Source organism: Chelonoidis abingdonii, chromosome 8 (assembly GCF_003597395.2).
Source record: "Chelonoidis abingdonii isolate Lonesome George chromosome 8, CheloAbing_2.0, whole genome shotgun sequence".
Taxonomy (NCBI): Eukaryota; Metazoa; Chordata; order Testudines; family Testudinidae; genus Chelonoidis; species Chelonoidis abingdonii.
This window is the reverse complement of record NC_133776.1, coordinates 313,860-338,902: the sequence shown is the minus strand read 5'-3', so window position 1 is coordinate 338,902 and position 25,043 is coordinate 313,860. Positions and strand designations below refer to the sequence as shown.

Sequence of the window (25,043 nt, the reverse complement as noted above, 5' to 3'; positions counted from 1 at the left end):
TATTGTAAGTGTTCCGTAATAGGCTAAAAAGTGTTCCGTGGCCACAAAAGTTTCGGAAATGCTGGTCTAGATAATACTTAGTCCTGTCTTGAGTGCAAGGGACTGGACTAGATGACCTCTTGAGGTCCCTTCCAGTTCTATGATTCTATCTTGGAGTCATTGTGGATAGTTCTTATAGTAGGAGGAGAGCATGAGACCAGAGTCCTGGTGTGAGGCAGGACCTGCTTACAGAGTTTGGCAAGAACAGGACTGATATTGCAGACATACGCATTCCTGGGAGGTGCTGGTCACAGAGTGTTCATGCAGACACATCCTGATGTGAAGTGGTACCAGAGTATCCCCATATCAAGGATAATAAATATTATAATATATGGAGATATACCTATCTCATAGAACTGGAAGAGACCCCGAAAGGTCATTGAGTCCAGCCCCCTGACTTCACTAGCAGGACCAAATACTGATTTTGCCCCAGATCCCTAAGTGGCCCCCTCAAAGACTGAACTCACGACCCTGGGTTTAGCAGGCTAGTGCTCAAACCACTGAGCTATCCATCCTACCCCCAAGGATGGTATGGGGCATTCCCCAAGTATGACAGGCGCACACTGACCCCTTCTGGAGGATAAGATCAGAATACTTTAATCAAACCAGCATGATAATGGGTAATAACTAGTGATGTCAAGGGATAGTAACTATGTCAAAGGGACATTACTGACTTATATGTATCAGGGTATAAGGATGTATCTCAGAGGGAATATCTTTGTCTGGTCTTAGCGAGGAACAGAAAGTCCTGCCATTCACTGAGCTGGTCCATTGCTACAGGCATACATGTATTAGTGGTCTGGTAGAGTCTGTGAGATACTAATATCATGATTTGTCAAAAATAAACATGGCTGAGTGCCTTCGTCCCTTAATGGATCTTGTGGTCATTGGGTGGTTCGCTCGAGGTCTGCCGTGCCAGCTGTCTGCACAGGGCTGGGGTGGCACACAGAGGGAACACACACACACCAAATATCTATCAACATCTAACCTCAGTTCTCTGAAAACATCCACTCAATGTGCAGTGGTAGTCAAAAAAGCAAACAGAATGTTGGAAATCATTAATTGCCTCTCTCTAAATTTGTGGGATGTCCACATCTCTAATACTCAGTGCAGAAGTGGTCGCCTCGTCTCAAAAAAGATATATTGGAATTGGAAAAGGTTCAGAAAAGGGCAACAAAAATGATTAGGGGTAGGGAACGGCTACCGTATGAGGAAAGATTAATAAGACTGGGACTTTTCAGCTTGGAAAAGAGATGACTAATGGGGGAAATGATAGAGATCTATACAATCATGACTGGTGTGGAGAAAGTAAATAAGGAAGTGTTATTTACTCCCTCTCATAACACAAGAGCTAGGAGTCACCATATGAAATTAATAGGCATCAGGTTTAAAACAAACAAAAGGAAGTATTTTTTTTCACATAATGCACACGGTCAATCTGTGGAACTACTTTTCAGAGGATGTTGTTGTGGAGATAATGGAAGGAGGAGGCACACTTTAGAGCCCTAGGGGGGCTCATGTTAGGGCCCTAGTGGGGCTGTGGGTGATCACTACTTCCCACCACCCAACACAGATGTAATGAGGTTGAGTAGTGTCCGCAAAAGAGAAACTAAATAGCTAGTTATTCCTCAAGAAAGGCTTGTAATGACTTACGACTATAAAGGCAACACAGACAGAATAAGCAAAACAGAATTAAAGACCAGCACTGAGTGAGGATTAATACAAATGGCAAGTTATACTGGAGGCAAGCACAAGTACAAGTAATATTATGCATTTACTACCTATTCCTATAAGTCCACGTATAAAAGACAAATAATATTGAAAATAGTCACAAGAACATGCAACGCTACTATTTTTGATTGCCTAGCAACTTCACATGTATTGTAACCACTCCCAACAAATACAATTCTACATACAGTACTAATACATCGATTAACTATATTTTATTAACCTTAACCTACCTATAACCTTATCTAGCAACTTACAAACTTTTATTGACTTTTGTGATAAACTTGATGGTGTCTTATACTGAAGACAGGCACAGCGTAATATACTTAAACTGTAGCATCAATGTAGACTTAAGATTAATCAGCTCAAGCATAACCAGACCTTTTCGTTCAAAATCTTACCCTGCATTCTTCCAAAGATGCTACCTTTAGTTGGCCATTTCCTGCATTGACCAGGCACAGAGAGTGAAGTGCAAGTCCCTTTGGTTCAGGGGGTGTATGTGAGCCTGACAAAGAATGACTTCTTTTAGGGCAACACACTCACCCACCCACCCCTGTGCCTCTGCATCTTATGTATACTGTATTTGCTGGCCGTGTTTCAAAACAGGTCGACAAATCAAGGTGGCCAAATATTCTAGGGTAGCATTTGCGGTTGTTTTGAACTTATGTACTGTGCACCTGTGCTCATCTCATCTCATCTCTTCTCTATGCGGCTAATTTTTGTAAATTTGCTAGACTCAGAAATGCTCGAGTCAGCTTAAAGAGGTATTTGGTTGCAGAACATAGTAACCACAGATGTGTATCTACCTTTACAGAGTTTCCTTTTTAGTCTATAGAGCTTCCTAGATAGATTATGCTTATGCTTGCAGGATTCTACTGTACTTGATTCTTACAACTTCCGGAAGTTTGAGGCCTAACTGTACTTAGCCTGACACTGCTTGACAAGGCTTATACACATTAATCACAGTTGTGAAGGCCAAGACTATAACAGGGTTCTAAAAAGAATTAGATAAGTTCATGGAGGATAGGTACATCAGTGGCTATTAGCCAGGATGGGCAGGGGTGGTGTCCTGAGCCTCTGTTTACCAGAAGCTGTGAATGGGCGACAGGGGATGGATCACTTGATGATTACCTGTTCTGTTAATTCCCTCTGGGGCACCTGGTATTGGCCGCTGTCAGAAGACAGGATGATGGGCTAGATGGAGCTTTTTTCTGACCCAGTATGGCCGTTTTTATGTTCTTACGATCTCTATACAAGGATAACATATAGCTCTAACTCTCTTAGTATAGTATATAACTATAACATAGCCCCTTCCTTCTCTAATTAGAAACAAATTTAACATCCCTATTCCAAAGGGAACTTAAGAAGGAAATCTTAACCATGAGTCTGTTATATAAGAAAAATAGAATTAAAATTGGCAGAAACAACTTCAGCTTTTATAAAAACCCTCTACACATTTTGCTGCAATTTAATTGGCGTTTCTTCACTTTCTTAGTGATGGAAAATGTTTAATCATCTCCATATTAGCTTATAGTGCTGTAGAAATCTCATCTACTGGGAAAAGTTCTAATTATTTTAACTGATACTACAGAATGTCTAGTCTTAATAATAACAAAGTTGCAGGTACTGTGTAAAATGTAAGAACACTTGGTTAAACTTTAAGGCTAATTTGTTCTTTCTTTCCAATGTAAATTAAAACTCATCTGACAACTCTAGTTTATTAATGTAAAGTAACTTTATGTATGCTATTCTCATGTAGATTAAGTGGACAATAGATTTTTAAATGTTCAAATTTTAATCTGTCCTTTTTATTACTTTACATTAATAAACTAGGGTTGTCAGAGGAGCAGACTGTGTTGCTCATTAATTGGTCCTAGTTTATTTACCCTATTGGTGTGCACTGAAGGTTCCTAGTGCACTTTAACACAGTACTGTTTCAAACAGCACCATGTTAAAGCATGCCAGCAGGGTTTACATGGAACAATTGTGTAACACGATAGTGTACTTTAGAAATCACACCCCTATAGAGTGCATTTCCCTGCTGTGTTCATCTCTACTAAAATCTTTTAGTAATGTTTCCTCTGACTCACATTTTTACATTTTTTTAAATTTTTCCTTTAAAGGCAAATCCTTCTCCTGTACTGGTGAATACAGATGCTTTGGAGACTCCAGCATACGTAAGCTTATATTTGCTTTCAACTATATTATGTGTTTAGAACAAAATATTAATATACAAGTGTTTACTTTTTTTCCTATCACTAAAAAGAAAAAGCATGTATCATGACCTACTCTATGGTAGTGTTTGCCTTGTAGCCCACAGAATCTCATATGTTACAGAGTACAGCTAATGTTCCTCAAATTTATGCTAGTTGTTCAAAGATAATAGAATACTGGCCATATGTCTCAAATAACATTTACAGCCTGAGAATTTCTGTTTGTGTCATACTCTTTCATAAGGTGAAATAAATAGACCTCTTCACCACTATACCACCGCTATGTCACATGATTCCCTTAGAGCGGCAGTTCTCAAATTATGGGGTGGATCTCCCAAATTATGGGATGGGCCTCCCAAGAGAGGCACAGGAATGTGTCAAGGGAGGCCTGAGCTCTGTGTGGCTGGGGCTCATGCAGAAGGAACGTGCATATCAGGGAGGTAGGGATAAAGGGAACAGCTGGAACCCACTGCCCTGGGGCTGACAGCCGGAGTCCCGTCACCTGGGCTTGGGATTCTTCCCCCCCACCCTTGCCCGGGCTTCAGAGTTGGGTGGTGGTATATGTACTTGGGGAGAGGGGGCATAAATGACTATAGACACAAAGAAGGGGGGCTCAATATAAAAAGTCTGACTGGTAGACATAATTGACTTAAACTGTTGAAAGGCCTTTGGAAAGCTACCTTATAAGAGGCTACTAAAGAAACTAAGAAGTCATGGGGTGAGAGCAAAAGTAATGTCATGGATCAAAAATTGGCTGGGTCAGTTTGCTTCATGACAAATGGTTGACAATGGGGGTGCCACAAGGTTGTGTGTCAAGTCTCAGTATTCTTTAATATATTCATTGATAATGTGGAAAGGACATTTAGTAATGATGTAGCAAAATTTGCTAATGACACAACGTTGTTTGTTAGTCAAGACTAGAGAACACTGCGAAGAACTTCAGATACTTGACCAAGCTTGCTGAATGCACAATACAATGGCAAATAAAACTCAGTGTAAATAAATGCCAAGTAATGAACATTGAGGAGAAAATTTTGAACTACTCCCTACAACTTACAAGGTTCCAAATGAGTTGTATCTCCTCAATGAACCAGGGTATCATTTTAGACTTCTCAGTGAAGACCTCTGTTCACCATGCAATAGCAGTCCAGAAAACTAACAAGATCTTAGGATGCACAGGAAACAGGATGGTGTATAACATGGAGAATATTTTAATGACTTTACGTAAATCAGTAATGTGGCCTCATCTGTAATACTGCATGCAGTACTGGGCCCTCCGTTTTAAACGGATATAGCAGAACTAGAGAGGGTTCAGTGTTAACTGGCCTGGTAAAAAAAGGAGATGAATAAGAGAGGACGAGATAAAAGTATACAAAATAGTGAACAGTCTACAGAAGGCAGATCTGGAACTTATGTTCTCCTTACATCATAACACAGGAACATGGAGATATTGAATGGTAGCAAATTTAAAACTGATTACTGCACAGGAAATATGTTTTCACACAGCGCATAGATTGTGGAACACATTGCCACAAATTATTGAGGCCAAGAACTTAATGAGATTCAAAATGGAATTGGCCATATGGATGCAATAATTTTCTGAATTATTATAGCAGAGCATTAGCTCTGTTACAGTTAAGGTTGAGCATTTTTTTCTGTTTAAAGATCAGTTATTCTAAGTGCTCCAAACTCCGTGTGGTTACTTGCATCATCTGGACATTTGCCATGGTTTATGGCTGTGCAAGGTACTGTTGGTAGTGCAGTGGAGTCATTTAGCAAGGGCTTTCTGAGGTACCACCTCCCAAAAAAACATATTACAAAAATCAACTGGTTCTTAAAATATTTATTTTTTTGCGCACACTTGGGGCTTAAACCATGGTTCAAATCATCCACCAACTTATCTCATTCTCTCAGCATTTATCTTAGCTAGAGTATGGCTAAGTTAAATTGTTAGTTGTTAAATTAAGTTATTAAACTGAGAGTTTGAACCTACAAGTCACTTTTCCCAAACAGATTAAAATGCAGATGTGCAGCAAGACTAAGGCTCTTTTAATAGTCAGAATTTTCAGGCAGCCTGTCAGTAAGTGAATGACTCAAGGGTATGGATTCTTCATCACCACCCTCCTGCTGCTTTCTGCTGGTATATGCATTCCTCAGAGCCCCTCCATCTTCCTATCTCCACAAGTTTACCAGGGGCACGAAATGACAAGGAAGAGGGTGGAACTGGGGGTGGATGAACTTGGAGCAGTGAGCATGGTGGACGGACTGTTGAAGGAGTTGGAGCAGTAGTAGGGGAGTATGAGTAATTGGAGAGAGATGGAGGTCAAAGCAGTGAGGAGAAATTGTGTGTGTGTGTGTGTGTGTGTGTGAGAGAGAGAGTGAGTGTAATTTGAAGAGTGCAGGAAAGAGCAGGGTAGAAAGGAGGGGTCAATGCTGTACAGTGAGTGGGAGTGGAAGGCTTCAGTTCTGTCCTCCCCAAACCCCCACATCCCTCAATCAATGAAAGGTGTCTGACCCCTATCACTGTTGCTTCTGAGCACCTTGCAGTTTTAATGGATTTGTACTCACAGCACCCCCGTGTAGGATGGAGGTAGCTTTGTGCTGTTATCTCCATCTTACAGATAGAAATCTGAGACACAGAGACTAAAGAACTTGCCCAGGGTCATACAAAAAGAAATCTGGAGCAAGGACTGGACCCTGGTTTCCGAAGTCCGTGATCTTGAACTCTGCATCATCCTTCTTCTCACGTCCTCCCTTCAAAAATGCCCCCACTGACTTCATGTTAGTCCTGTCGTCCTCTCCCTGTCTTCTCAGCTTCTGGGCCCCATGCTTATGACTGCCTATCCAGGGAAGAGGGCTGAGGAGGGAGAGCCTGACTGTGCTGGGCAAGCAGAGAGAAGACAAGGTGATGCAGAGGCAGTGAAGGAACCAGCACGCAGCCATTGCATTTTGTGGCTGAGATAAACGTTGCCAAGCAATCAGGAGCAGTGGAGGAGGAAGGCTGTACTGTGAAATATGGGGAAGCTGAGAAATTATTTTAAAAAAAAACAAAACAAGAAAATTGAGTGCCCAAAACTTCGTTAATGCAGAGTTATGGTTGGCCAAGCAGTGCCTCATGTCCTTCCAGAACATGGTGAGTTGGATAACGTAATTCTGTATGTCCTGGTTTTCCAGTCAAATTTTGATGTCTTTCTGAAAGATGCTTTAGCCTAATACAGGGGTAGGCAACCTATGGCACGTGTGCCAAAGGCGGCACGCGAGCTGATTTTCAGTAGCACTTACACTGCCCAGGTCCTGGCCACCGGTCCGGGGGGCTCTGCATTTTAATTTAATTTTAAAAACCCTATTTAAGTTACATACAACAACAGTTTAATTATATATTATAGACATAGACAATGACCTTCTAAAATGTTAAAATGTATTACCGGCACACGAAATCTTAAATCTCAGTGAATAAATGAAGACTCGGCACAGCACTTCTGAAAGATTGCCGACCCCTGGCCTAATACAAGGTATTAGGCTCAAGACACCAGTTACTCGGTGCCCAAAAAGCCACAATGAAGAAAGGAGATGTCACTGGTTATAAACAACAACCTGACTTAGATGAAATGTGAAGGCAGTTATAAATTTAAATATCTCTATGTAGATAGATGTAAAGCAAATAGCAGAAATGTTCAATAAATATTTCTGTTCAGTATTTTGGGGAAAAAAGATGATAGTGTCATGTCTGATGATGAAACACTTTACCTTCCAGTATTAACTCAGGAGGATGTTAAAAAGCAGCTTCTAAAGTTAGACATTTTTAAATCAGGGGTCCAGATAACTTGTATCTGTAGTAAGAGGAGGCCCTGAGATATAAACCTTGGTATCAGAGGCCTGGTATGAGGCCTAAGACCTGAACTAAAGTAGTGGTCAGAACTTTGCTAACATAAAGCAAAGTTAAGCTGTGAGCCAGAGGCAGGCCCTGCTCACAGAGGCTGGCAAGGAAAGGGCTGATGCTGCAAAAAGAGACATACCTAAAAGGTACCGGATACCAGATATCAGAACATTCGCATACTTCTACACTCCACACAGATAACAAGGAACAAGCTGACCCATCCCAATGACAGGGCCAAAAGGGTAATATGATGGATAGAGTTGTTTTGTTCCAACCATCAAGTACAAGGTGAGAAGTGTCACCTTACTACGTAGAGGGGTTGCACCTCAATATGTCAGGAGTGATGTGTAACTTGTTTGTACCTGTGTATAAGAATGCATCTCTGGGGCAGTGTCTTTGTTGAGCCTAGGGGGCAGTGGAAAGTCCTGCCACTGACTGAGCTGAGTCCGTTGCCAGGGAGCACATAAGTACTGGTTAGCTGCACCTTAGCAGCACCTTGGACTTCATTTGCCAGGGAACTGGAGACTGTGTTTCTCTTTGACAGTAAACTGGGCCAATGTGCCTTAGTACCTTACTAGAGTCTGTGGTCATTGGGGGTTCTATCGGGATCTGCTGTGTCAGCTATCTGCGCAGAGCTGGGACAGCACACAGAAGGAACACACGCACGCAGCCGATTAATGTCAACATTGAACAGAGCAGAGCACCACACCGATAGCATCTGACAACAGTATCCAAAAGTCCTTCTTTAGGTGATGGTCCCTCTATGGATTCCAGGTATGGGGTGTCCATGTGTGCCACGCGCTGCATCCAGAACAATTCTGTAGCAGTTGTGTATTGTCCTCATGTCTACAGCCGAGGTTATATGAGGCTGTGCAGGTTGATGCATCTCCAGTTCCCTCTTACTGTCGCATGGCCAGAATTGGAACCTCTGTTTCTCCATGTTCTTAGCCTAGCTAAGAGAGTTGATAGTCTGTTCTTCCTTCTTGTTGTATATAGTTGTAGATAGTCATTTTTCTTGTTCTTGTAGTGTTTTAGTTAGTTAGGTTTGCTTTCAGACTTCCTCCTCCGTTAGGAAGACCTCCTTTCCTGGGGATTATGCCCCAGCAAATCGGCTTCAAAAACTGTGCTTCATGCCTGCGCTCCTTCTCCGAGAGCAGTGAGTACCAACAGTGCCTGTACTGCCTCAGCGAAGCCCACATCATTGCCTGCTGACAAAGGAGCCTTCTGGACTGTAAAATGTTGATTTTCAATAACTCTTGGAACACCGATGACTGGACAAAAGCTAGTGTTGTGGCAATATTTTAAAACGGTGAACAGAACGACCCAGGCAATCATAGACCTATCAGTCTGACTAGGATCTTTGACAGAATAATGGAACAGCTAATATAGGAATCAATTAATGCAGAATCACAAGGGTACGAAAACTAATACCAATCAGTTTTATGGTTTTATGAAAAATAGATTCTATCAAACTACCTGAATGTTTTTGATGAGATTACAAGTTTAGTTGATAAAGGTAGTAGTGCTGATGTAATATAATTCTGTGGCACATTTGACTTGGTACTGTGATGTCTTTTTTGGGGTACCCTGAATTGTGAGCCCCTGCCTCAGCAAGTGAGTGTTTTGCTGCTAATAAGCCGTGTGTCGGCTCGCTCACACACCAGCCTCTTTGGCTTGCCAACCAATTCTTTGGACTCTGTTAGTCCAAACCCTGTCTTGCAGGTAACAGTCAGTGAACCCTCATTCCTGAGTTCACCAGGGACGTCTCTCTGGAGTATTCAGTCTCTCTCACTGGAAACGTTCACAGAAATTAAGTTGTCTTCCTCCAGTGAGACAAGAGTATTCACCAGTCTGTTTGGCTAGCTGAGGACTCAGCCTCCAGTTTAATGCACACCCCTGAGATGGTTTTGTAATACAGCAAGAATAAGTTTATTAACAAAGAATAGAGGTTTGGGTAATATTGAGCAAGAATAAGAGAGACTGGTATAGTTAAATGCAAAATAAAACATGCTTTCTAGTGACTAAAAGTTAATTTCAGGAAGTTACAATCTTGTCTGAGCTTGTTTCTCACTTCCATTAAGTCTGTGCATCCCAGTGTGCAGAAAGAATAGCAAATATGGCAGGCGACCAGCTTGGCTTGACAGTGAAATCTTCAGTGAGCTTAAACACAAAAAGGAAGCTTACAAGAAGTGGAAACTTGGTTAGATGACTAGGGAGGAGAATGCGCTTTTATGTAGAAATCTATGATTAAATCGAGTCTTCCTGACTAGTGATTTAAATCAAATCCACCCTGGTTGTTGGTAATGGGTCAGTGAGCTTGTCCATGCTCTGGCTGATAGAGTTTCTCAGGTTTTGTACTTCCTTTCTACCTGAAGGTTTTTGTGCCTCTGCTAAGCTGCTGATGAACTCTGTGCTAGTTTCAGTGGCGAAGTGATGCTTCTTGTTTGCAGGTTTGCTAGTTCCTTCTTGAATGGCTTCGCAAGGGGAAATGCAATTTTGTGTTTTGATACTTTAGGAATGCCACTTCCAACTTCAGCTTGTCCTCTAAATATATGTATCTCCTTGGAATATGACCTTTTATGGGATTAGAATCTGTCCTGTTGTCTGTCATGTTGAGAATATTCTCATTTTGTCCTACAACCAAATCTATGGCTTGCGCTGCCCTGCCTTGAACAAAATTGCAGATTGCTTCACAGTCCAGCTGGAGCCAAATTGGTCATTGATCTAATAGAATATTTGCAAATATGGAGGTCGAATGACTGACATTTGCCTTCTCCAGTGCATGTACATTGAGAGACTTTGGATTTACCATGCTCCACTGAAGATAGTTTTTGTTTCTTGTGTCACAGCATGAGCTGCTGGGTTTTTTTTCTTCCAGGGGTAGCTGTGGCATTGGGACATGAAACAGACTGGTTTCCCACCCTCCTTGCACCATTTCCCATAGTCTGGGCATTTTTCTCTCTGGTATTTTTTGCCACTTTCTAGTACACATTCTAGACTATGAAACTAGTACACATTCTCTGTTGGTCTGTCTTTGTCCTGCCTTTTAAGTTCTTTTGGCTTGAGTATGTGTACTTTTTCTGTATTGGTGGCTGTTATTGTTTTGTTCCTTTCCTTGGTTAGTTTAGCAGCCCTTGTTATTTGAACACATTTCTCCAAGGTTTGATCTCTCTTTATCAGCAATTGCTCCCTTATGTTGGAATCATGTCCCACGAACAGCCCTGTCTCTGAAGACATAAGATTCTCTGATCGCAGTTATATGTGGAAGCCAGGGTTCTCAGCTCAGTAAGATAAGTATCTGTTTCCTCTTCTGCTTATTGATTTCAGGTGTAAAAAACAAACCAAACAAAACCGTTCTTTCTCTATAGTCTCATTCTGCTGGGAACACAGTATTCATCCAACACTCTGCTCAGCTGCACTAGTGTTTCAAGTGCTATCCCTGGCAACAGTCAAAATGTGTTTAAGTATGGTAATGCAAAATTAAGACCAGTAGTAACACAGTACAATAAACATCTAATTATAATTAGTTCATAATAGTGTTTCTATATCTAGAGTGAAAGAAACTGGATTTTAAACTCATTTTTTTCCCTTGTGTTGTCACTACAGGGTGAAATTTGGGTTATTTGGCACATTTACTGTGTATTTATGTATCTGAATATGTTTGTATTTAATGTAACCTTAACTGTGAATGTCGTGACTTTGTAGTGCTTGGATAATTATAACATCCCTATCATGTTTTTACCCTAAATTCCTAATACAGTCTGGTAGTGGGAAAAGACTCCAGTGGCTCCCTGTTGATGGAGACTTTCCCTACCACAAGGAGCTACTGAAGTTTTTATCCCCGCCACAGGGGAAAGGCTCTAGCAGTGGGAGCTGTCAGAACCTTTCCCTGCCACAGGGAAAAACTCCAGTAATGGGGAGCTGCCGGACCCTTTACCTGCTGCAGTGAAAGACTGTAGCAAAAGGAGGCAGTGGGGAAAGGTTCCGGCAACTTCTCCTCTACTGAGCCTTTTCTTGCTGCCTCTCCCTGCCAGATTAGCTACACACTGCAGTGTGGACACAGTCTACTTTTCACTGTGGTGTGTAGCTACATTTATATTACACACTGCCACAAGAGGTCTGCAGTGTAGATGTAACCAATAAATAAAGCTAGAATCCAGGCTGTAGGACTTCCTTGAAATAATTTCTGTTTGAACTAGAGCATATGTTCAATATGCTTTGATCCAGTTTCTGTTAGAAAGTCTAAGGCCTATGTGATGGTGGGTTCGGCACACAGTTTAGACTCCTGAGGACCAAAATACTTTTGTCTAAACGTGTTGGGCTTAGTACAGGGGTATTTGGATGGAGTGTGATAGTCTGTGCTATATAGGAGGTCGAACTGGATGATCTAATGGTCTCTTCTGGCCTTAAACCTTTGAAATTATGGCAGTAAACTCCTGTGAAAATCCTAGCCTTTCAGTTTAACATTTAATGCAAAATGTAAGAGGTAAAAACAAAAGCATTTTCAGATGGAATAGAAACAATTTCAATATAATGTATACATTTTTCTACTAAGAATAAATAATGATCAGTACCGCTGTCTCTCACATTTTAAATGAAGAATATATAGATGCAGTACTATGGTCACCATTTTGTTTTAAATTGCCAAGTTACCACAGTTACTTTGCCTTTTAAGTATAGGGAAAACTGGTATCTCAGGTACTGTACTGAGGCAGTGTTTACAAATGCTGTGTGTTTTTTTTTATATGATGACAGTTTTGCATAGGTATTATGGAAGGGTTTAGTTTTAGCTAACGTTTTTCAAGCTGTGATTTTTAGGATGTTAAGAATATAGGAAATGCACTGAAGATAGTAATTACTGTTTTGTATTAACGTATCCTGAAAGCCAATCTAATGTGCCATGAAGCTTTATAATATTAGAGAAGAAAACAGTGTTTCAGTAGCAGTGGAGATTGACTTAGCATTCAAGTCATCCACGTAATGTTAAAACAACAACTAAATCTAGATTCATAGATGATTGGGTCCAAAGGGACCATTATGATCATTTAGTCTGACTTCCTTTATTACACAGGCCATAGAACATCCCCAAAATAAGTCCTAGAACATATTGTTTAGAAAGCAGCAAAGAATCCTCTGGCACCGTATAGACTAACAGACTATAGTCTATCAGGTGCCACAGGATTCTCTGCTGCTTTCACAGATCCAGACTAACACGACTACCCCTCTGATATTGTTTAGAAAAGCATCCAATCTTGATTTAAAAATTGTCTGTGATTGGGAATCCACCATGACTCTAATCATTGGAATAATTTATCAAATTATTCTCACCATTTAAAATGTATACCTTATTTCCAGTCTGAATTTGTGTAGCTTCAACTTCCAACCATTGGCTCATGTTACACCTTTCTCTACTAAACTGAAGAGCCTGTTGTTAAATATTATTTCCCCATGTAGGTACTCATAGACTATCATCATGTCATCTCTTAACATTCTCTTTGTTAAGCAAAATAGATTGAGCTCCTTGTGTTTATCACTATAAGGCATGTTTTCTAATAATTTAAGGGTTCTTGTGGCTCTTCTCTGAACCCTCTCCAATTTATCAACATCCTTCTTGAATTGTGAAAACCACAATTGTGATCTGGCGAATACCCCAGACAGCTCTTTTAAACTTGTTAAGATTTGGGTGCAAGTTATCTGGACTAGCTATTTTAAAAATGTCTGTCTTTAGTAGCTTCTGTTTAACATCCTCCAGAGATACTAATAGAATGGAAAGTGTGTTATCACCACATGATGAGACTGCATCATCTGATTTTTTCCCAAATGAAGAACAGAATTATTTAATGACTATCTCTGCCTTTTCTGCATTATTATTGATAATTCTACCATTTCCATCAAGTAATGGATGAATAGTATTATCAGGATTCTTTTTGTTCCTAATGTATTTTTAAAAAAATCCTTATTGTCCTTAACTTTGCTAGGCATAGGTTTCTGCTGGCTTCTCTTATTAATTTTTTTACAATTCCTGACTTATGATTTATAGTCATTACTATCAACTAAAATCTAAACAATCCAAAATATTTAAAAACAATTGTCTCTTGGAAGAGCTTTCCAAGGAAGAAAAGGAAATCCATGATATCCAAAAAATGAAAGCAAAGAAGGAAGCTAATGATAAATTATTAATAGAATGCAATGATCATGATATACATGAAGTAGATTGTGCAGATAAAATGGTATGTGGAATTTAATAATCCACTGATAAATGTTAAACTTAATTGAACACATCAGTAATTAGCAAAGATATGAAAGTAATGGCTAACCTTGAGAATATCCATATCTGAGCAATTTGGTTAGTTGTGTGAAGAGCACTGATGGAGGAGGAAGCCTAGTGTGAGATGAACATTACAGTAGTAGTATATTCTAATAAAAGTACTTCATGGATTTTTAGCCAAGGAGTGAAATATCAAATGTTTATAATATTCAACGAGTAAAACGGACAAGTTACCAACTGAGTTAATGTGAGCACTCAATTTTGAAATTAAAATAAAAAAGAAGCTCTTAGTAGGTTCTGGAGATATACTTTAAATAGTTGATCTACATACATGGCCAATAAGAGAAACTAATAGGAATCTATAAGAATATAACCAAAATATTAGTCATACGTGTTCAGTAAAAATTTTTATTTAATCTGTAGTGTCCTACAGACTTAGTCTTGATATTTGCAGACATCAGAAAAGTAGGAAAAAGAAAATTTAAACCTCATTATTGTCTATGTCAGAATGGTATTTGTCTGTGTAGCTGAATTATGAGTAATACCAGAACAGAGTTCTGCAGCATTGACCAGAAACATGAGTATAGGAAAAAGTCTCTTTACAAATGTCTTGAAAACAATGGCTACAAAAGAAAGATATCTAAAACTGTACAGCAAGACTCTGAAACCTCCAAAATAGAAAACAAGTAATACAGTAGATGAGAATACTGTTTTAAATACCATAAAATCTAGCAAAGTTAAGGCTAAAAATAGGCCTTGTGATCTTGAGGTGATCAAATCCTTCAAAACTTTGTGATACTCTTTCTGTAGAATGGGTGTCTTTGAACCCAGATTTGAGAAATAGAACAAGACTAAAGAAGTGGCAAAATCTGTGTAATGAATCAGCTATGAAACAATTGAAAGGAAAGTAGTAAAATTACAGTTAGAACTTAATATAGTTTCTTTGAAAATGGCATTAACTGTGACTAGCCTATTTAAAAATATTGTAGAGGAAAACATCTTGTATTGCAACAAGGAACTGGCATTAACAAGTAGTTGCTCATTAAACTGACAATTTTAGAAGCAGACTCAAACAGCATGGTTCATGGAACAAGTAATAAGATCTCAGTCCTACACTACTTAGCTGTCAATGTCGTATAAATCTTTCAATACCTTTTAATGAATCCTGACTCTCCTGGAAAGTTGTGACTTTGTCTCAACTTCAGGCAGCTAAATGTTAAACTGTGCTTCGTTTAGGCAAAAGGATCATCTTCAAACACAACTCTTCCTCTTGGCTTACTCTTCAACTCAAACCTTCCATCTGCCTATGATGTCTATAGATTTGGTATTACTTTTTAATCTGAATTTTCCTTCTCTTTATATCACTCCCGCACATTACTTTACTCAGTGCAGTCTAAGGTGAAGTCCTCACCCATGCCTTCATATAACTGAATTCACTCAAGGATTGGAATTAACAGGAAAAGAGAGTACAGCAGACTACAGGATTAATTCTTGAATTTATCAGAATCAATGCTTAAGTGGCTTTAAGCCCCTGTAGTCAGATGAAGTGGGAATTAACTGTTTAAACACAGAGAAAAATTAAAATGTGATCAGAGAATTGGACTTCAAATGAGGCGAGAAGTTGTGGACAGTATTGTTTTGAGATCAGAAGATCCAGGCAGTTGTTAGTAAAGAGAGTGACCCCTGTGTCCATCTCATCAAATTAAATGAATCAAATAAGGCATGAAAAAAAATAACAAAACGGTCATAGAAGTGAGAGAAAATCATCTATTTCCAGTAAGAGAAACACAAGATAAATATGACAAAGACGAGTATTCAGATTTCAGTAGGTGACTAACAGAGGCACCTAGAGGGCAGTTGGTAATAGAAACTGGAAAACAAGGTAGAGCTAACTGTGCCAAATGGTACTCAAAAGTCGTTAGTAGTAGTAAACAACTGGCAATGAGTACAGAGTATATGTACAAGGTGTCAGGCTAATCACAGAGATAAACACCAATTTGGGGATAGTTGAAACTATATGGGGAGGTCAGGTGAGGTTCCTGATTGCCATAAACATTCAGGTGAAGGCACCACCAGTTAGTAGCTAAAAACCAATGTGGCCAAAGCAGAAGGACGCTGGGTAAGGGTTCTTGATGTTGATTAGAAGGTACAGCAACCTATAAAACTCCATGATGGTGATAAGAAGAAAAAATAGAGGAAATACCCTAGTACCAGAAATAAAACTGTGTTGTTATGCGCAAGGAGCTATTCCTAGACCTATGACACCAGGAGGCTTTTACTTTGAGTTGGAAAATTAAGGCAGTAACATTAATGTTTATAGAAAGTTGGGCCACTATGGGTATTCTTTTAAAAATCCAAAGGAAATCCAAGCCTAACTTGAATGAGCTGTTGTTGCTGACAACAAGTTAAAGCTATGCTATTTTGCCAGACACTGGCTTAGCAACACAGCTGCTTTGAAGACATTGCTTCGAGAATCCCTACCACTGCAACAGGAGCAAAAAGCTACTGCCAAATTCCACTGAACTGTTAATGAGTTTTCACATTCCAAGAAAGGCACAGGATTTCAACTCCAACACAGTCAGTAGCAGGCATCTCACCTTGGGGTAAGGAAGCTTTCCTCTTAACTGCAACTCATTTCTAAAGACGGAAACGTGCTACACCAAATCATGGAACAAAACTTTGAAAGAATATTTGAGTTTTAAGTTTAATTTACAAAATATTCTGTTTTATTTTCCTCTTTTTATTGAAGGTTTGTTTACTATATATAATAAATGACAAATATTACTGTGAATGTTGAGTAAAAGTTTAAGTATTTTTATTAGTTTCCAATGACAAATTGTTTGCAGAATTGCCATTTCCCTGCTGCCACTTAGCAGGAATAGGTATAGTGGCAAGAATGGTGGTCTCAGCATCTCTTTAGATTAAACATAGAATAAATCATTTAATCTCTAGCATCTCTAGAGATTTTTTCATTTTGTTCAAAGTCATTAAAGAAGAATATCACTCCCAAGTATGTAGAACTCATATCTTCAACATGCATACAGCTACACAAGGGGGTTTAAAAACTTAAATCTAAATCAGCCTGGCTGAAACTCAGATTTCAAGTGAGTGTACGGCACACAATGTAGTGGTTAGAGCAGGGAGTATGCTGGGACGCATACAAACTTACAGGGGATTTTGAATCAATCTGCAGAGATGGGAGTAAGCCATCAGAGTACTGAGCAAATTTTTTGTGCTATGTGGAGTGTAAAATTCTACAGAACTTTTTTCTTTTTCCTTCATTTAGGTTAATGGCACGGATGCAGATTATGAATATGAAGAAATTACACTTGAAAGGGTAATATTCTAAATGCTTTTCCATACATTGTATTTGGAAGGAAATTCATACTGTTTGTATAATGAAAGATTGGCCTCTTGATTTCCTGCGGTTAAACAGCAATACTGTTTATTTTTAGATCTATTAATTTAACCAAATATGAAATGTATTGAATAGTGAGTATGAAAGGCACACAAATGTTGTTGCTTTTGCACACACTTTATATTCTTAATTTAATACTTGTTAAATACTGTTTTGATAATTGAGCTGTAACGTCTATAGGAATTCCAAAATTGCTGTCTTGTGAGTTTTGATAATTATATCAGTACACGGTAGACCAGTGTTTAATTCGTGTCAGGGCTTGCAAGGGCTGAGCTCCAGCAACTCTTAAGCTTGAAGTTCATAGCCTCGGTAACCGTGGGCTTGCTTCATCAGTTATGAAAGTCAAAAGATTGCTTGAGCCCTGGCACCTGTTTAATTGCAAATTAAGCCCTGGTATAGATGGTAGAAGTACTGAAGTCTGTGTACCAACTGCTCTTGTATTTTAACTTAGATGAGACAAAAATTCTAGATGTTGCAGTTAAACCAAACATTTTGAGATACATACTAGGTTCTTTGTTGTCATGACTTAATTTCCTGATCTACCTAGCTAATAAACATTTTAACAGACTAACAGAGAGTTCATTAACAGTATAGTATATTGTACTTCACATTGTAGACTGAACATCTAAACTGTAACATTGAGTGATATTTGACTCTATTGTTGCAGTGCTCTGGCAGTATATTTAATGTAAAGAAATTAGTTTTATTTTGTTTTTGAGATTTTCTGCCATTTGAGTACTTGAGTACTTGAAAAATTCAAGTAGTTTAAAAAAAAAATCTCAAAACCTTAAGCATGAAATTGGCACTGCAATTATCATACACATCACTCTAATGGCCCTTTATGATGCAGTTAAAACAAGCATTTTGACATTGGTATGCATTTCAGGTTCTGTTAGACTTGAGCAGTGTATATGGCAACTGCAGAGATATTTTTGTGCTCAAGATTTCTGGCGATTTTTGTTAAGTTTGAGCACTCCACATTTAACAATAAAACTCATTTCTCATTGTTGTAATTTCCATTGTCCTTCCATGAGCTTGCATTCCATTTAGAGCCACAAGCCCTGCAGCTTACTCGTAAATAACAAATAAAATAAACAGACGCTAAATCTACCAGAGTAGTAGTACTCAGTAAGTAGCACAGAGTAGGAGACCCAGATTTTGTTAAGGCACCTAGCCTCTTTTGTAATCAGTCAGCAGAAATGGAGGTGTTCAACTTAGACCCTTCTCATTCAAGCAGTAATGTTGACAAACTCTAGAATATCAGTTTCAGTTCAGATCTTAATGAGGAAATGAGACTTTTTATTTCTCTTATGATGTCTTGATGTGGTGAGTCTTGATTTAAAGCAAAGGAAATAGAGGAAATACACAACTTCATCTGTGGTGCAAACTGTTTACTTCCCTTTTGTCCCCTAGGAGGATTTGTGGGGGATAGAGAGCAGGAAACATCTTTGGGTAGAATAGCGTATAAAAGAATCCAAAATTAATAGAAAGATTTTGTACTTTCTCTTTTACCTTAAAAATAAATCTGAAATGAACTAAAAATATTAATACATTAGTGACTAGAAATACCAACATGTTAGAGACACAAATGATATAGCCACAGTAACTTAATTATTTTGAGAGGTCATGATGGTGGTGGTTAATGTGCATTGCAGGTGGAAAGCGATCAGCTCACTGCTCTAGGATGAGCTGCACTCTCTCCATTTGAGAATTTTTAAAATCTCTTTGAGCTGCATAATTGTAACATTTGTTCTAGTTTGACTGAGTTCACAAGTGAAACAGAAGTGTTCTTGGTCTAGTCCACTCATTTATCCACTTTATAAAACTATCAGCCATATGGCCATGATTACTCCACTTGGCAGAAGACGGATACTGAAACAGCTTCTGTGTTAATGTAAGACTGAGATGCTTTGATAGAGCAAGGTGGGGAAGCATCTGAAGAAAGTTTATAACAGTGTAGATTTATAGCACAGTAATTTTGTAGTGTGAACCACAGAAGGTTTAGGACAGTAATATAGGCAAGTCAGCAGTGAGCTGCTATTTTAAATCAAATAGAGTATATTTAGATCAGACTTTAAAACATATGTACTTTAACATTCATAATGTTTTATGTTTCTCACATTTTTCCCCCCTTTGAAATGATAAAAGGAAGATAGAAGGATATTTGCTGAAAACAATAAGCACGTGATTTCTGCAGGATTTATGGGATAAGAAAGTCTATAATTTGTAGCATTTCAACAAAATATCAGGTGTTTCACAGAATCCGACATTCCAGTTCCTGCAGTGTGTGTATGTTTGGAACAGTTTTTCAACAGATGGATTCTTTTGTCTCAAAAGAGAAAACCACAGTAGCTCTTATTGATTAGTTGTTATTGTTAACATGAACATTGACACAATCTCACTTGTTCCTGTAGTGATGCACAAATTTGAGTTTACACCATAGTAGAAACTTCCTCTGTTATTTTTGAAAGGCATGTCAGCTTCTCACCATTTTTTCCAAAATAATAAAAATAAATGTTATCCTGTAGTACGTAATATATTCTCAGCATTCCACTAGGAGTGAAATTACATCTGTTTGATAAAACGTAAGATGTTTTCTCTCCTGATTTGCTTTTACACTACTAATTTATAAAAGAAAATTATGCAAATAAGTGATATTTATTTTTCAGGGAAATTCAGGGCTTGGCTTTAGCATTGCAGGTGGTACGGACAACCCACACATTGGGGATGACTCAAGTATTTTCATTACAAAAATCATAGCAGGGGGTGCAGCTGCTCAGGATGGAAGATTACGGTATGTCAACTCTGTTATTAAATGCTGTGCCTTTTATTAGAAGGGAAAGGACAAAACATTTTCATGTGGTTTTATTTATTTTTTTCTTTTACTGGTATAATTTACAAGAAGGAATATTCTATAATTTATGCAGAGAATTTTGTAAGTAGCATAAATGATGTTTTACTTTAATGAAAGGGTTGTTTGTTTTGTATTTAATCCAGCAGCTCTAATTTAGTGAATTCAGTTTTCTGTTATATGGTGTAAATATATTGTACCAATTTCTTCATCTTCCTTAATTCATTAGGACTGTTGACAACAGGTAAGTATTTAGTTTAAGAGCATCCCCTGTCTAGAAGCGATTGGGACAGATTCTCAACCTGACAGGGAATCCACAGGTGATGTAGAGTCCATGTCTATCATGCACTCTACCCAGACCCTGGGGAAGGAGTCATGTCAGGAAGAGGCAGAGCACTCTTCTGATTATGGATCAACACAAAAATCCCCATGGGACCTCTATAGATCATCATTTAGAGAGACCTTGAGCATCTCTAAATTCTGACCCCACCCCCCGCACCAGCCAGCCTTGGAGAGTGGGAGTAAAAAGGCACCTTTCTTTTCTACACCAGTTCTTCAGATGTATTGAATCTGAACTCATCGGGACACAGGGTAGGGTTAGTAATCCAAATTTGGGGTCAGTTTACCAAGGGGTTCCCAAGATACAGTCCCTGAATTAAACAGCTTTTCTTAAGGTTTATGTATTTTTCCAAAGTTTTCTTCCATATATATTCGACATTTGTATAGGTGAAGGAGATAAGCAGTCACCTGTGAACTTGATCCATCCAGCCCGTGTCAGTTTCAGTCCCACCTAAGGCAGGAATCTGGAAAAGGTCTGAAGGCATATTGCTAAAATCTGCCTTTGTCAGGGTGTGAGTTTGGGGTTTTTTGGTTTACCTGTTTTTATTTTATTTTATTAAACTTTGAGTGAATATAATCAAAAATATTTGGATGATGAGGGAATTAGACATTTGAATGCTTGTTAGGAGGGGAGAAGGATTTGGGGTTGTAGAAGTTCGGGGGGAGAAGGGGAGTTGTTTGGGGCTGCAGTGAGGGGAGGAGCATAAATGGGGATGTGTGGTAGGGAAGGAAGGATGGGAGGCTCATGAGAGAGGTTGGGAACGAAGAGTGGGAGTGAAGCAAGACATGCAGGTGAGTGGCAGGGTGACTGGGAGGAGAGTTGGGGCAGAGGGTTCTTTTAGCCCTGCTTTCTCCCTACTCATGTGTGGTGTGTCAGCTAGGATCAGAGGGGAAGGGACTGTGTTCTCCCCCCACCTATGTGTGTGACAGGATCTGGGTTGCCTGGCCCCTTGTGTGAATGCTGTGATCTGGGGGGCCTGCCTCCTTGTGTATATGCTGAGGGGGGGGCTGCTCATCTGTGTGGGTGTGACTCCCCACTCCCTATTGTGAACTAGGTTTTTGGAGGGTCTGAGCCTCTCTGCTCTAATTCAGATGAACTGGGATTTGAGGGACCTGTCCCTGTAAGGGTGTCTGAGCACCTCTCCCTGCTCTCCAAGTGAGCCAGTATCTAGGGAAGCCCTGCATCTCTGGATGGAGAGCCAAGAACCTGCACGGTAGGAGAATATACAGAGAACTCACTGCTGAGACTGGGATGAGGAGTTGAGAATGGGCATGCTTGATGCATATCACAATCTCTCCAGCATTGGGGAGAGGGGACAGGAACAACCACTGACATAAAAGGAGCATTTAACACATCTGAGAGCTGTTGTTTCTGGTTGTATTCATCTGCAGGAGGTGTTCCCATCCAGCTGAGATCATCTAATTGAGAATAATGGGCCTCTCCATGTCTCTCTGAGTCTCCTATGCACCAGATGGTTAAGGCTGGGAAGCCCTTTGCAGATCTCAGATCATAATTAAACTTCTACCAAGCTGCTCCAGCTATTGCTTCCACCATTCGGCACAGCTACATCTAATACGGTGAATGCACCTGGAGTGCATTGAAATCATTTCCAGTGACTGTTGCCAGCTCTAAGTGGTCAGAGTTAAGGCGGCATTGGCATGTACCTTAATTCTGTATTTCCTGATTTGCAGAGGTTTGAATTTTGCTGAACTTGACCTTCTGGAACAGCATGAGATAACTCTGGGCAACCTTAATTGCATTAATGAAGGTTTTTGTCAGTGAATAATACTTACACAGTGTAGTTCTGCAGATAGAACTAATTTAGTTCCATTTTTGATTTCACCATTTGGACTTCTTTACTTCACTTTCTAGTGGTATGCTTCTTGTAGAAGTTAGCTGAGATCTTAATGTTTATCATTATTGTCATAAACAGATGGTTAAGGTTTAATGTCTCTCTTACCTGTAAAGGGTTAAGAAGCTCAGTGAACCTGGCTGACACCTGACCAGAGGACCAATGGGGGGACAAGATACTTTCAAATCTTGGTGGAGGGAAGTCTTTGTGTTGTTTGTTTTGTTCGTTGTTCGCTCTTGGGGCTAAGAGGGACCAGACGTACACCCAGGTTTTCCCAATCTTGCTGAATCAGTCTTTCATGTTTCAAAATTGTAAGTATAGCCAGGCAAGGCAGATTAGACTTACGTTTGTTTTCTTAACTTGTAAATTTATCTTTTTGCTGGAAGGATTTTTACCTCTGTTTGCTGTAACTTTGAATCTAAGGCTGCCGGGGGGGAGTCCCTCTGGTCTATATGAATCTGAATACCCTGTAAAGCATTTTCCATCCTGATTTTACAGAGATAATTTTTATCTTTTCTTTCTTTAATTAAAAGCTTTCTTTTAATTAAAGAAACCTGATTGATTTTTCCTTGTTTTAGAATCCAAGGGATGGAGTCTAAACTCACCAGGGATTGGTGGGGGGAAAAGGAAGAGGAGATGGTTGATTCCTCTTTGTTTTAAGATCCAAGGAGTTTGGATCTATGTAGCCTCTCAAGGCAACCCAGGGAGGGGAGAGTCTGAGGGGGAAAAGAGGGGGATGGTTAATTTCTCCTTGTTTTAAGACCCAAGGGGTTTGGGTCTTGGGTTCCCCAGGGAAGGTTTTGGGGGAACAGAAGTGTGCCAGACACAGACTTCTGGCTGGTGGCAGCGTTACCAGATCTAGGCTAGGAATTAAGCTTAGAAGGGTCCATGCAGGTCCCCCACATTTTTACTCTAAAGTTCAAAGTGGGGGAAAAAACCTTGACAATTATAAACTAATTGCAAATTATCATTACACAGTACTCAGTACCCACATGTGTCTGACGAAGTGGGTATTCACCCACGAAAGCTTATGCTCCAATACGTCTGTTAGTTTATAAGGTGCCACAGGACTCTTTGTCGCTTTTTAGAGATCCAGACTAACACGCCTACCCCTCTGATCAATATCGTTAGTTACCAGTGGTTCGCTATCAGATTCTCAGGTCATATCTAGTGAAGCCTCATAGGTGTTTGTCCTGGGTCCAGTACTATTCCATTAATGAGTTGGATGATGGAGCCTTTTGAAGGACAGAATTAGAATTCAAAGTGACCTTGATACATTTGATAATTGATCTGAAATTGAAAAGATGAAATTCCATACAGAACTGTACAAAGTACTACACTTAGGAAGGAAAAATGGAGATGGATGAATGCAAATGGAGAATGCTGTGTTAGTGCTGCAGACAAGGGTCTGGGGGGTTGCAGAATCATAGAAATGTAGGGCTGAAAGGGACCTCAAAAAGTCAAGTCCAGCACCTTGCCTGTAGCAGGACTAAGTAAATTACATCATCTGTGACGTGTGTCCAACCTGTTCTTCAAAACCTCCTGTCATATAGCATAAGTCCCAATTCTGAACCTTAGCGTCCAAAATGTGGGTGCCTGCATGAAACCTCCAAGCTTAATTACCAGCTTAGATCTGATAGCGCTGCCACCAGCCAGAAATTCCAGTGTCTGGCTCACTCTGGTCTCCCCAAAAACCCTTTTCCCTTGGGGTGAAAACCCACAAGGACTCAGATGCCCTGATCTCAAACAATAAGGGAAATAAGCCACTTTCCCTTCCCTCTCTCTACCCTACTCCAGCATCTTCGCCCTGGGTAATTCTGGGAGATATACCCCAACCCCCATGCTTCAACTCTTGAAACAGAAACAATGAGAGATCAGGTTTTCTCTCACCCTCACTCAGAGTCACCTGCAAAGGCAAGCTTTGGTAACTCTAACACAAGAGATTTCCCTCCTCTCTCGTTCTTACCTTTAACCAAGAGAAAAAAATCAAACATGTCTTAAAAGAAAAGCTTTATATTAAAGAAAGAAAAAAGACGTAAAAATTCGGTCTCTGTATCAAGGTGACAATATACAGGGTCTTGGCTTAAAGAAAACAAAATGAAATAAACACGCCTTATTCCAAAAGAAATCAATTTAAACATTCCGCAATACACACACATGTTAAATACAAAAAACATTATATCCACCTTGTGTCTGTCTACCGTTTTACCTGTACACTTGGAAACGAGAAATTAGGAAAGCCTGGAAGATAGAATTACTCTCAGAGCCGAGAAGAGCAACAGAGACGAGACAAATGAACACACACCCAAAACTTCCCCCCCTTTGAGATTTGAAAAATCTTGTTTCCTGATTGGTCCTCTGGTCAGGTGTTTGGTTCCCTTTGTTAACCCTTTACAGGTAAAAGAAACATTAACCCTTAGCTATCTGTTTATGACACCTCCAGTGACAGGAATTCCA

The 25,043-nt window shown here is 39.5% G+C and overlaps 1 protein-coding gene across 34 annotated transcripts in view; it reads left to right on the top strand.

Moving 5' to 3' along the window:
- The window catches only part of DLG1 (discs large MAGUK scaffold protein 1), a 408,238-nt gene that overhangs the window by 214,129 nt on the left and 169,066 nt on the right, over positions 1–25,043 (top strand). For 32 of the 34 annotated variants that reach the window (XM_075069025.1, XM_075069021.1, XM_075069020.1 and 29 more), the window contains 3 exons: positions 3,891–3,944; positions 17,412–17,462; positions 20,213–20,337. In XM_075069025.1, coding sequence (XP_074925126.1) covers positions 3,891–3,944; positions 17,412–17,462; positions 20,213–20,337 — 230 coding nt within the window. Of the gene's footprint in view, positions 1–3,890; positions 3,945–13,207; positions 14,088–17,411; positions 17,463–20,212; positions 20,338–25,043 lie in introns of those variants that run through there. The other 2 variants (XM_032787513.2, XM_075069034.1) reach the window with 2 other exon arrangements.